General features: G+C 34.6%; 1 protein-coding gene across 7 annotated transcripts in view; it reads left to right on the top strand.

Annotated features, from left to right (window-relative positions):
• Ccdc141 (coiled-coil domain containing 141) overlaps positions 1-12700 on the top strand; it is a 184560-nt gene that overhangs the window by 64021 nt on the left and 107839 nt on the right. For all 7 annotated transcript variants that reach the window (XM_048808096.1, XM_048808095.1, XM_048808097.1 and 4 more), the window contains one exon: positions 2269-2385. In XM_048808096.1, the coding sequence (XP_048664053.1) occupies positions 2269-2385 (117 nt within the window). The remainder of the gene's footprint in view (positions 1-2268; positions 2386-12700) is intronic.

Here is a 12700-nt window from a genome sequence, read left to right as displayed (position 1 = left end):
TGAGAACCTCTGGTTTCAATTCTTGGTACCAAAAGACAAACAAATAAAAAGAATAAAATAAAAGTCACTCCCAGTGCTTAATAAAATAAATTATCTCTGAAATTCAGCTAACTTCATGATTCATTTCACTTTAAGGATGCTCTTAAATCATTCCTTGTGTTGTCTACATATGGTCTAAGTTCATGAGAAATTACTTTGTTTTATAAAAATTAAACAAGTAATGAATAGATTTTATTATTCTTGATAAAATTCTCTGTGAGTTCTAATATGTGCATGTACATATCCAGTTATAACTGGGACATGAGAGAAACAGACTGACTTCAAGTAATTGTAAATACATAAACACAATATTTTAAAAGTAGAAACTATGAGATTATATATATATATATAACCAAATAATCTGAAAAAATGAAGCATATTTTACATGAAAACTGCTTTTTCTTTGCATTGAGATTGGACTAGAGTTTAGGTTAACAGAGATTTCCAATATCAGAAAGCTGAAAAAATCCTCTTGCTCCATACAGCCTGCTCCATGCTGGAAAATACTGAGTTGGTACTTTTGCTCTCATAATCAGCTCTGCAATATCAATCCTAATAATGATCCTGGGGTATCCCATTGTATATGAGCCTTTAAGTCTGAATTCTGGTGTGTGCATGTAGGTATGTGGTACACTTATTATGTGGAATTTTAGACTTAATCTAACTTTATCCTAGACTCTTGCTTCAAACACTTCTTTTTGTTTCAGAATTTGGAAGAAATCCTATGGCAAGATAACCTAGAAAATTAGTATCAGGTTTGGGATATGTCCACCATTTTGAATGGGCAGCCAGTATCTATTTCTTGGGTTTGAAGTTGTTCTCCTTGATGATAAGGTTTTGTAAGACTTCAAGTTACCCAGGCATGTATCTGGGAATAGCAGAAAGAACATGTGTTTTGAAATCCTATAAACTTGGAGGCAAATACTGCTCTGACGCTAACTATGTGGCCCTGGATAATCTTATCTTTACAATTATTATATCATGCTTATTATAAACTTGTTGAGAAAAATAGAGATTATGTCCTCAAATCAACTAGCCAACTGTTTTGCTTGTAGTTTTCTATCAAGCTGGGCTGGGGTTGTGGCTCAGTGGTAGAGCGCTTGCCTAACACATGTGAAGCCTTGGGTTCAATCCTCAGCACCACATAAAAATAAATAAATATGGGCTGGGGATGTGGCTCAAGTGGTAACGCATTTGCCTAGCATGTGCGGGGCGCTGGGTTCTATCCTCAGCATCACATAAAATAAAGATGTTGTGTCCACCGAAAACTGAAAAATAAATATTAAAAAATTAAAAATAAATAAATAAATAAGTAAAATAAAGCTATGTGTCCAACTATAATATATATATATATATATATATATATATATATATATATGGCCATGATGTGATCATAAGGATATAAGGATTTGAGAGTATAAATTCAACTCTTTTATTTAATTGGGATAAGGAACCTGCATTCAGGGGTCCCAAGTCATAAGTCCCAGGTCAAACTATAGCATTGTTTGAAAAATGTATGGTATCAGGATTAAGGATGAAGCTTAGTGGTAGAGTAATTTATTAGCATGTTTGATGAGTTCAATTCCCAGCATTGAGAGAGAGAGAAAGAGACAGTGAATTTATGGCTTCTTTCAAGTTCTTTGATATTTGTTGTTCTAACATGGTGTATGGCATGTAGTGTAAATCGAATCTATATGAATGAATCATGCCCTTAGCCACTTAAAATGTCAATGGAATTTTAATAATTTTTCTGTTTAATTTCTGCATACAGATTTCTAGCAACGAGAGCAATCTAAGTAGTTTTGCATTGTCTTTTTTATAGTAGAAAATATAATTTTATATGTTGTTTAATATCCCCATCTAGGTCTATGTAACTACATTCAGATTCATATTTATATCAATGAAAGAAAGCATTTGAAAAGAATGCATGATTTATAGGATACAAAAGAACTCATTTTCATTCTTTTTGAGATTTTCTTTATGCCATGTAATTTACTGAGCTGATAAGTAATTTTTGTGCTTTTCTGAAATTATTTTTTTTCTCTTAGGAATGTAGAAGTTGAAATGAAGAGAAATAAAACCTTATATTCATTTAATACATGGGATTACTTTATAGAAGGAGAAATTAAAGTGGCTTAAGCTTTAAAAGGTTGAGGAATTATTCCTGAGTTTATACTGACTTATTTGCATCATTTGAATTTTGTTCTTTCTTTGTTGCTTCTTTCCTAGGTTACTTGCTGGTTTCAAAAAACCATAAGAGATTTGCAGGAACAAAGTCTAGGTTCATCACTTTCAGACAATGAAGAGCTAACTTGTAAGCACGAGGAACTAACAATAAAAGCAAAGGTAAGAGACACTAAAAATAATTGAAAATGCATGGGGTTCTCTTGAATATGTTTGTATGAGTGATTTAGAGGAGGGCTTCTAGAACAGCAAGAAAACCAACATCTTCTATAATCTCTATATTCTTAATAGTGAACTACATACCAGATGCTGTGCTAAGAGAGTATATTAGATGCTTTCTTTAAATTATCACAAAAACCCTAAAAAGTATGTATTATTTTTCTTGTATTATGGATCAAACCAAACAAACAAAACAGAGGCTTGGAGATGCAAAATAACTTGACCATTACAGTGTCTTCTCAATGACAGTGTTGGAATTTAATTCTAGATTTTGTCTAGTCCATGGCTCAAGGTCTTTACACTTTGGTAGTTTTCTAAATAATTTTGTCTATCCTGAGATCTCAACTCACTATCACTTTCAAGGTATAGTTTGATAACTGTTCCCATTTACATTTCCCTAGTTCCTTGACTCAAAATTTCTCAATTTTATAAGAAGTATGGGCTGCTGGCTAGATAATTTCTTGTTGATATCTGGAATGTGCAAAAATAGACCCATGGAGGGCTGGAAGCATGATGAACAGGGAAGCTGGACTATAGTTTTTCCTCTTTCCATTGAATTTTGTTATTTAGAAATCAACTCACTTGTACAAGTTGGGTCTGTAAATACTTTCCACAATTCTTTGTAGGTGCTCCATATTGATCTGTAAGAAAACAAATTCCGACATAATAGACTGAGTGAGAACTATGAATACTGTATACAGCATCAAGATTTAAAGAACTCTGAATTATTAATATAGTGGGTGGTTAGCAGCTGTAGGTAAAGCCGTCACGAAGTTCTGGAAAACAAGGCACCAATGCTACCTAACAGTGGTTGAAAAAAGTGAAAACAAACCAACTATTCACATGTCTAGGATGGGAATTGATGGGGAGGGGACAGGCAGTAGATTGCATTTATTTAGATTTAAATCTTCTCATAGGGATCATGACATATTTTTGTCTTGTTTTGTGTTAGTTTTCTTTCTTTTATTTGAATACTGTAGTAAATTGTGGGTGTTCAAACTGTTTGACTTGAATATCTAAGTGATCGATAAAAGGCACTGTTACAGGAGTCTGTTGATCCAACAGTGATGCTCCTTTTTTAAGTTCTTTACATTTTTTCAGCATTTAAAAAATCTACTTATAAAGTTAATTTTTATTGAGGTTATACAATAATTTATTCTGTGTGTATCAAACTCAAATTTTATCAGAGAAAATTCTGTCAAAATCTTCAAATGCTAAGCACAAGGGATGGCTTGAATTGCGTATGATAGCTACTTCCTTTAAAACAAGTGAGCAAAACCAGTATAACCACATAATTTAGACTTACCGTGAGTTTTGGTCACTATAAACATGGAGTTAGTATGGTTTTTTACAGCCATGAGGAGAAGTAGAATATTTGTTAATGTCTGACTTTGGTTTTAGCAGAGCACAATTTCTGTCACAGTTTTCAGTTCATATTTGAAACTCTGATATGCCTAAATAGAAAAGCATACAGATAACCTTTCCATCATTATCCTTAAATTACAAACATGGCTGTGCCATTTTGCATTTCTGCCAAAAGTGAATAAGACTTACTATTGTTCCCTATCCTTGCTAACATTTGGTACTGTAGGTATTCTGGATTTTGGCTGTTCAAATAGGTGTGCTCAATGTTGTTTTAATTTGTATTTCCCCTGATGACACAGGAAGCAGAGTATCTTTTACATCTATTTGCCTCTATATCTTCTTTGTTGATATATCTGTTAACATCTTTGGCTCCTTATTTTAATGAGGTGTTTTGTTTTCTTACTATTGAGTAGAAATAAATTTTTAGTAATACACATTTTATTATGCCAAGTGAACTGTGGAAAAATTCAAAACTCAAAGGAAAATAAAAGTTAATCCTTCAACTGAAAGATAATCATTATTAATATTTTTGCACATTTCCTTTCAGTCTTTCCATATATAACCCTAGAGATACATGAGAGTCATGGTCTTTTGCTCCATCATATTGATGAAATTCAAATAGGAGGATTACTCATTTTATTATACAAAAAAGTTAAGCTATAAGAATATCCAAGAAAATATTACAAAAAGGACACTAATTCCTGATAACTTCCATGACATTCCCGACTAGTCTATCTGCTTCCTTTAGGGTTTGAGCTATTCAGGATCTCATGCAGAAGCTGACTATTGCCCCAGGCAAGAGGTTTTCAAGGCAAACTATGTCTGGAAATTGAGGCAGAGAAATCTCTCCATTACATCACTGAGCCTAAATATATTTTCTCAAAATAAATATTAGTGTTTTTGACTAGGAGTTCTTGTTTTCTTTCTTCCTATTAAGCATTCTTTTTGATGTGAAATTCTTTCCAAATTACAGGTTGGCCTATGGAACCCCCAGTCTCAATGCTGTCTTTAGAGACTGCAAAAATATCAAACAGTTATTCATTCATTCATGCATACATGCATTCATTCATTCATTTTGTGGTACAGGTGATTGAACTCAGAGAAGCACTGAGTTACATCCCCAGTCCCCACTTTTTTTTATTTTGAGGCATAGTCTAAGTTGCCCAGGTTAGCCTCACACTTGCTGAGGCTGGGCTTGAACTTGTAATCCTCCTGCCTCAGTCTCCTGACTCATTGAACAGCTATGCAGAGTGGATCAAACAAATAGAGATAAATACTCAAGACAGGTATAGTGGAACATGCCTGTAATCCCAGGAGACTGAGGCAGAAGGATCACAAATTCGAGGCTAGCCTGAACTATTTAGTGACATCCTCTCTCAAAAAGTTAAAAGGGCTGGAGATGTGGCTCAGTGGTAGAGGGCTCCTGGGTTCCATCTCTAGTACCACGGAGAGGGAGAAGGGAAGGGAGAAGGAGAGGGAGAGAGAGTGGGAGAGGGAGAGGGAGAGGGAGAAAGAAACAAACATAATTTTTTGATAGAAAAACTTTTAAGAATTTGTCATCAATTTGGGACACTAGATTGTTCAATGGCAACACAACTGGTTGTCCAAGGCAGCAGGGGTCTCTGAATCACATGCATTGAAAGAGCTCCATCAATGGAAGTGCAAAAGATGGAGGGGCACTCTATTCTAGGGTTTGAGCAGATGGATGGAATATGAATGGTTGGTTAAGAGAGTTCTTTCCAGAATAAGGCAGAATTAGGCAAACAGCATCAGAATAGTTTGTCCATGAAAACAATGAAAGGTCCTAGTAATGAACACAGATGAGAGAGAATAAAGAGAATCATCTCAGAGGCAATAGGTGTATCCACAGCCATCAATTGGAAGCAATAGTAAGAATCCATGGTCATTCCTAGTAAATTTCTACCGGTTGGGGGCTAGCAAGATTCCTGAGGCAGTGAGAAGTGGGACTAGAAGACCTCAAAACTCCCTTTATCTTTCAAACCCCATCAAGGAGATCAGATTATATTGCAACATCAGTTATGCTTGCTATATTTAAAGCAACATCAGTGTAAAAACACTTTTCTAGAGCTAATATGAAGGAGTAGGGCCGGGTTGGGAAAATGGCAACCCGTATTGAAAGAAAAGACAGCATCTTATCCCTTGGGATTCCCAGCAGGCAGTTGGGAAGAGAAAACATTACCTAAAAACGTACCCCAGCATATCTCCAGTCTGTGGCATCCACCATGATTCTATTTAACTCAGCCACATGCCCCAGACACTGAGGTTCAACCATTCTTTGGCTCCCCAACAAATGACCTCTAAACCTCTCACTTTGTTGGCCTTTACATGAAAGACAGCATCTAGTTTGAAAGCTAGGTGCAAAATGAAGATTTACAGGCTTTTAAAAAAATTATTGAGAATTTCAGGATAGCAGCAGCAGAGAACTAAGCCAAGCCTGGGGTCCTTCTAAACGCAGGCCCCTGTGTGATGCACAGGTAAATTGATAAAGCCACTTCTATTTACAACCTTAGGAGTGCTGGAGGGACCTAGAAACCTTTGTTGCTTAGACATTTTCCTTAGCCACTTTTATAAACCTCATATTTTCTTAACACACACACACACACACACACACACGAGAAAGGAGAGCTATAATTTTTTGTCCTCCCCATACTCTAAAGCAGAATATTTTCAGGGAGTAAAGCAACACCTAGAAGTTGACTGTAATGCTATAATGAGTTGCATCTAAATTAAAAAAATAAAAACTGGTAAAAATTCCTGCTGTGTCACTTATAACTTGACCTCTCTGAGCCTCACTTTCCTTATCCAAAAGGAGGAAACTTGAAAATTCAAGTGGAAAATATTTTCGAAAGCCCTCTCCTTTTAGTGGTAGCCCCCCAAGTGTTGTATCTCTTCTAATCTATAGGGTGAAATTTCAAATAGTTTTCATCTGTGCTTTTTCAATACTGGTATTCCTTATTGAAGAAGGAAGCCCATTTTCTACGTTGTTATATAGGAAACAGTATATTACATTTTGAATTTCTGTTTGGTATGGATATGAGGAGAGGGAGGGGAATGTTCCTTTCAAAGATTTAGCAGAAATAGGGCGTCAAGCTGGGGATTCATTAGTAAAACTCATGTAAGTAATCTGATACACAGAGAAAGCAGGTGTTTCTACTGCCCACCATGAGATTGAACAGCAGGGAGTGGTCTACACAGCTTGTTAGTGTATTCAGTAAGTTCTTTCCAAATAAACTTCCAAAAATGTCACTATCATTTCTTGCTGAAATACATTCAAAACAAGAAAGATAACCACTTTTTTCCCTCCCTCCTTCCCGCTCTCTCTTATTTCTTTCTTCCCTCCCTCTCTCTTCCTTCCTTCCTTTCTTTTCTTTTTTCTTTTCTTCTCCCTCCCTCTCTCCCTCCTTCTTTTCTCCCCCTTCCCTCTCTTCTCCCTGCCCCAACCCCAACCCCTTCCTTTCTCTGGGATTGAACCCAGGGGAACTTACTCAGCTACTGAGCTACATCCCCAGCCCCTTTGTATTTTTTATTTTCAATCAGGGTCTCACCAAGTTGCACAAGCTGACCTTTTGCATTAGCCTCCCAAGTTGCCTTGATTATAGGCATATACCACCATACCCAACAAATTTTACAACTCTTATCTGTGGTACCTTATTCAGCATGTGTTGAGATCCTTGAACTGAGGGATTTTTTTTAATATTTATTTTTTTGCAGTTGTACACAATAGCTTTCTTTCTTTCTTTCTTTCTTTCTTTCTTTCTTTCTTTCTTTCTTTCTTTCTTTCTTTCTTTCTTTCTTTCTTTCTTTCTTTCTTTCTTTCTTTCTTTCTTTCTTTCTTTCTTTCTTTCTTTCTTTCTTTCTTTCTTTCTTTCTTTCTTTCTTTCTTTCTTTCTTTCTTTCTTTCTTTCTTTCTTTCTTTCTTTCTTTCTTTCTTTCTTTCTTTCTTTCTTTCTTTCTTTCTTTCTTTCTTTCTTTCTTTCTTTCTTTCTTTCTTTCTTTCTTTCTTTCTTTCTTTCTTTCTTTCTTTCTTTCTTTCTTTCTTTCTTTCTTTCTTTCTTTCTTTCTTTCTTTCTTTCTTTCTTTCTTTCTTTCTTTCTTTCTTTCTTTCTTTCTTTCTTTCTTTCTTTCTTTCTTTCTTTCTTTCTTTCTTTCTTTCTTTCTTTCTTTCTTTCTTTCTTTCTTTCTTTCTTTCTTTCTTTCTTTCTTTCTTTCTTTCTTTCTTTCTTTCTTTCTTTCTTTCTTTCTTTCTTTCTTTCTTTCTTTCTTTCTTTCTTTCTTTCTTTCTTTCTTTCTTTCTTTCTTTCTTTCTTTCTTTCTTTCTTTCTTTCTTTCTTTCTTTCTTTCTTTCTTTCTTTCTTTCTTTCTTTCTTTCTTTCTTTCTTTCTTTCTTTCTTTCTTTCTTTCTTTCTTTCTTTCTTTCTTTCTTTCTTTCTTTCTTTCTTTCTTTCTTTCTTTCTTTCTTTCTTTCTTTCTTTCTTTCTTTCTTTCTTTCTTTCTTTCTTTCTTTCTTTCTTTCTTTCTTTCTTTCTTTCTTTCTTTCTTTCTTTCTTTCTTTCTTTCTTTCTTTCTTTCTTTCTTTCTTTCTTTCTTTCTTTCTTTCTTTCTTTCTTTCTTTCTTTCTTTCTTTCTTTCTTTCTTTCTTTCTTTCTTTCTTTCTTTCTTTCTTTCTTTCTTTCTTTCTTTCTTTCTTTCTTTCTTTCTTTCTTTCTTTCTTTCTTTCTTTCTTTCTTTCTTTCTTTCTTTCTTTCTTTCTTTCTTTCTTTCTTTCTTTCTTTCTTTCTTTCTTTCTTTCTTTCTTTCTTTCTTTCTTTCTTTCTTTCTTTCTTTCTTTCTTTCTTTCTTTCTTTCTTTCTTTCTTTCTTTCTTTCTTTCTTTCTTTCTTTCTTTCTTTCTTTCTTTCTTTCTTTCTTTCTTTCTTTCTTTCTTTCTTTCTTTCTTTCTTTCTTTCTTTCTTTCTTTCTTTCTTTCTTTCTTTCTTTCTTTCTTTCTTTCTTTCTTTCTTTCTTTCTTTCTTTCTTTCTTTCTTTCTTTCTTTCTTTCTTTCTTTCTTTCTTTCTTTCTTTCTTTCTTTCTTTCTTTCTTTCTTTCTTTCTTTCTTTCTTTCTTTCTTTCTTTCTTTCTTTCTTTCTTTCTTTCTTTCTTTCTTTCTTTCTTTCTTTCTTTCTTTCTTTCTTTCTTTCTTTCTTTCTTTCTTTCTTTCTTTCTTTCTTTCTTTCTTTCTTTCTTTCTTTCTTTCTTTCTTTCTTTCTTTCTTTCTTTCTTTCTTTCTTTCTTTCTTTCTTTCTTTCTTTCTTTCTTTCTTTCTTTCTTTCTTTCTTTCTTTCTTTCTTTCTTTCTTTCTTTCTTTCTTTCTTTCTTTCTTTCTTTCTTTCTTTCTTTCTTTCTTTCTTTCTTTCTTTCTTTCTTTCTTTCTTTCTTTCTTTCTTTCTTTCTTTCTTTCTTTCTTTCTTTCTTTCTTTCTTTCTTTCTTTCTTTCTTTCTTTCTTTCTTTCTTTCTTTCTTTCTTTCTTTCTTTCTTTCTTTCTTTCTTTCTTTCTTTCTTTCTTTCTTTCTTTCTTTCTTTCTTTCTTTCTTTCTTTCTTTCTTTCTTTCTTTCTTTCTTTCTTTCTTTCTTTCTTTCTTTCTTTTCTTCTTTCTTGTGCTGAGGATCAAACCCAGGGCCTTGCATATGTGAGGCGAGTGCTCTCCTGCTGAGCTGTAACCCCAGCCCCTAAGGGATATTTTTAATACATACTTTGTGTTTAATAATTTTAAACTGTACTTTCTTTACTGAATATAAAAATAGTTTTCCTTTTACATATGTAACAGATAAAGAAATAAGCAGACATGGTTGATTATAAATTGTGCTTTGGTTTAGAACTTTAAATACTCTTAGACTGTATCCTAAATCAAATTAATACCCCATGACTTAAATTCACCTTTGGAGCCCAGACTTATTTGTAGGAAGTATAAAGAGAACCTATAAATAATACTTCCTCATTACAGGATCTCCTTTGAGGAGGCATAACCCATTTCTTAGAACTGCCTTCAGGAACCAGCCTGGACTTCCAGAGCTTCAATGCATGGTTCAATTCAGGCCCTTTGTAGTGGGTGTCTTGGTTGAGTCTGGATTAGTGCTCCTCAACTGTGGCTACACATTAGAGTTACCTGGGTAGCTCTGAAAGTTACAGACATCTAGATGTCATTCTACGAGTCTATGTAGTTTTGTTTTTAAAAAAATTTAGTGTAATCTTAAAGTGTTTGTAGTTTCTATCAAAAAAGTGAGCTGGGTTTCTCGCTCCTTCTGAAAAACTGGAGATTATCAGGTCTGCCTTTCCGTCTAGACGTAACAACCAACTCTTGGCTACAGTTCAGGGATACTTGTCTCCTTTAGAGAAGGCTTGTGTGCTCTCGTTGGCCAGAGGCCCCACATTCCATCATTACCTATCTCTTCTCCCACTTATTTGCATTATGTTCCTGGCCCTTGTGAGAATTTGAGTTTGTGACCTGAAGGGCAATGAGATACCATCCAAGCAAGGTAGTAGCTGATGTGCATTTTAGTTACCTTGAAAACAATGTGAATGATAGTAATAGGAAAGGGTGAGATTGAAGACAGGGAAAATCACTTTGGAAACTATTTCCATTTGAATAGGAGTGACTTTAAAGTCTCTTCTAAGATGGAAGTTATTAATCTCCATCTTTAAGATTTAAAGGAGACGTTAGCCTTGTCATTCAAGGTGTGCCTGTCAGTTGCAGCAGCATCTGAGTGTTAGAAATGTAGATTCTGAGACTCCCCAGTCAAACCTGTAGAGTCAAAATCTGTGTTTTAATAATTTATCCAAGAAGATTAGTATTCATGATAAAATTTAAGAGGTGTTGAGGGTCTTTTTTCCACCATAGAATCCATGTATGTCCATGTATGTCCAAAGTTCCTTCAGTTTTCCATACCCCCACCCCCAAAACATGAACATATATTGTTATAAAGTCCTTCATTAACTAGAATATTCAAAATTCTGAGAGTCAAACTAAAAATGACGTAAAGAAACATCATCTTCAGTGGTTTAGTACAGCAGCATTCACATTATTCAGCTTTAAGATTAAAACCATCTTCCATGAAGATGGTTTCACTTAATCCGATTTTCCAAGTCATTGAAAATATTTTCCAGTTGTTGCTGAGTGATTTTATAAATTGGATCTGTGATCTTGGCCCCAAGTTCCATCATATAATATTATTTAAAGATCTTTTTAAAAATACCAGTGCTTAGGTCCCATGAAAACTTTATTCAGAGAGTCAAGTTTAAAGTTATAAAATATTTAGAAATATGAGAAAAAGAAGTAAAGCAGAATCTCCTGCAAGTTTGACTGGTTTAAAAAGCATAATTATCATCAGTAGAGCTAGTACAAGTGACTCTCTAAAAATATGTTGATATTTATATAGTGTGTATGTGTGTGTGTGGGGGGGTTATTTATTTACATATTTTTGCAATATTGGGAACTGAACCCAAGGGCTTTCTACCTTGAGTCACATCACATTCCAGTCCTTTTTATTTTTATTTTGGGATAAGATCTTGCTAAGTTGCTGAGGCTGGATTTGAACGTGTGATTCTCTTAAATCACCCTCCCAAATTGCTGGAAAACAGGTGTGCACCACCACACCCAGCTGTAGGTGTGTTTTTACACAACTGTGTGTGTGTTGTTTTGCAATGTGATTTTTTCGATTAATATTATGACATAGCATTTCCCCATTTAGTTCGTCTTTTAAATGCTTTTTAATGATTGCATGCCCCCAATCCCTGAAGACATTCATACATTATCTGAGGCAGCCAGAAACACGTTGTGTCTTAAGAAAATGGCATGAAGTGAATGGTTCACTCCTAGGCAGTGTCCAGCCTGGCAGTCCTGGCATAAGGGACCAGCAGTTAAATTTCAGGATCTCTGCTTTCTTTTTGCATAATCTTGAGCAAATTCCTTGGGTGTTTGGTTCTGGGTTCCATTCCCTTTTTGTAAAGAGGGATAATAATTGTACCTAACTTACACAGTTAGTACACAAATGAAACACAACTTCTCAGTCCTCTGGCTGTCCATGGTGCAGAGTCACTCCAGTGGGGTAATCATACACGTATATATGGTAATAATAACTGTCTTGTTACACCGTCCTTCTCATCCCCACAGCCCCATCCCCTACCCCCACTCCTTTCTACACAAACCAAAATTCCTTCAGTCTTCTATAACCCCACCCCCAAAACAATAGGGATCAGCATCTACTTATCAGAGAAAACATTTGGATTTTGTTTTTTTTTTTCTGGGGTTGGCTTATTTCACTTAGCATGATATTCTCTATTCCATCCATTTACCTGCAAATGCCATAATTTCATTCTTCATTAGGCTGGGTAATATTTCATTGAGTATATGTACCACATTTTCTTAATCCATTCATCTGTTGAGGTCATCTAGATTGGTTCCATAGATTAGCTATTGTGAATTGAGCTGCTATAAACATTGATGTGGCTGTATCCCTGTAGTATGCTATTTTTAAGTCCTTTAGGTATAAATGGAGGAGTGGGATAGCTAGGAAACATGGTGGTTCCATTCCAAATTTTCTGAGGTATCTCCATACTGATTTCCATAGTGGTTGCGCCAATTTGCAGCCCCACTAGTGATGTAAGAGTGTGTCTTTTCCCCCATATCCTCGTGAACCCTTTTTTTTATTGGTTGTTCAAAACATTACAAAGCTCTTGACATATCATATTTCATGCATTAGATTCAAGTTGGTTATGAACTCCCAATTTTACCCCAAATACAGATTGCAGAATCACATCAGTTACACATCCACATTTTTACATAATGCCCTATTAGTAACTGTTGTATTCTGCTACCTTTCCTATCCTCAACTATC

This window comes from Marmota marmota, unplaced genomic scaffold (genome assembly GCF_001458135.2).
Source record: "Marmota marmota marmota unplaced genomic scaffold, marMar, whole genome shotgun sequence".
NCBI lineage: Eukaryota > Metazoa > Chordata > Mammalia > Rodentia > Sciuridae > Marmota > Marmota marmota.
The sequence above is the reverse complement of the archived record's forward strand: the minus strand, read 5'-3'. Positions and strand labels throughout refer to the sequence as shown.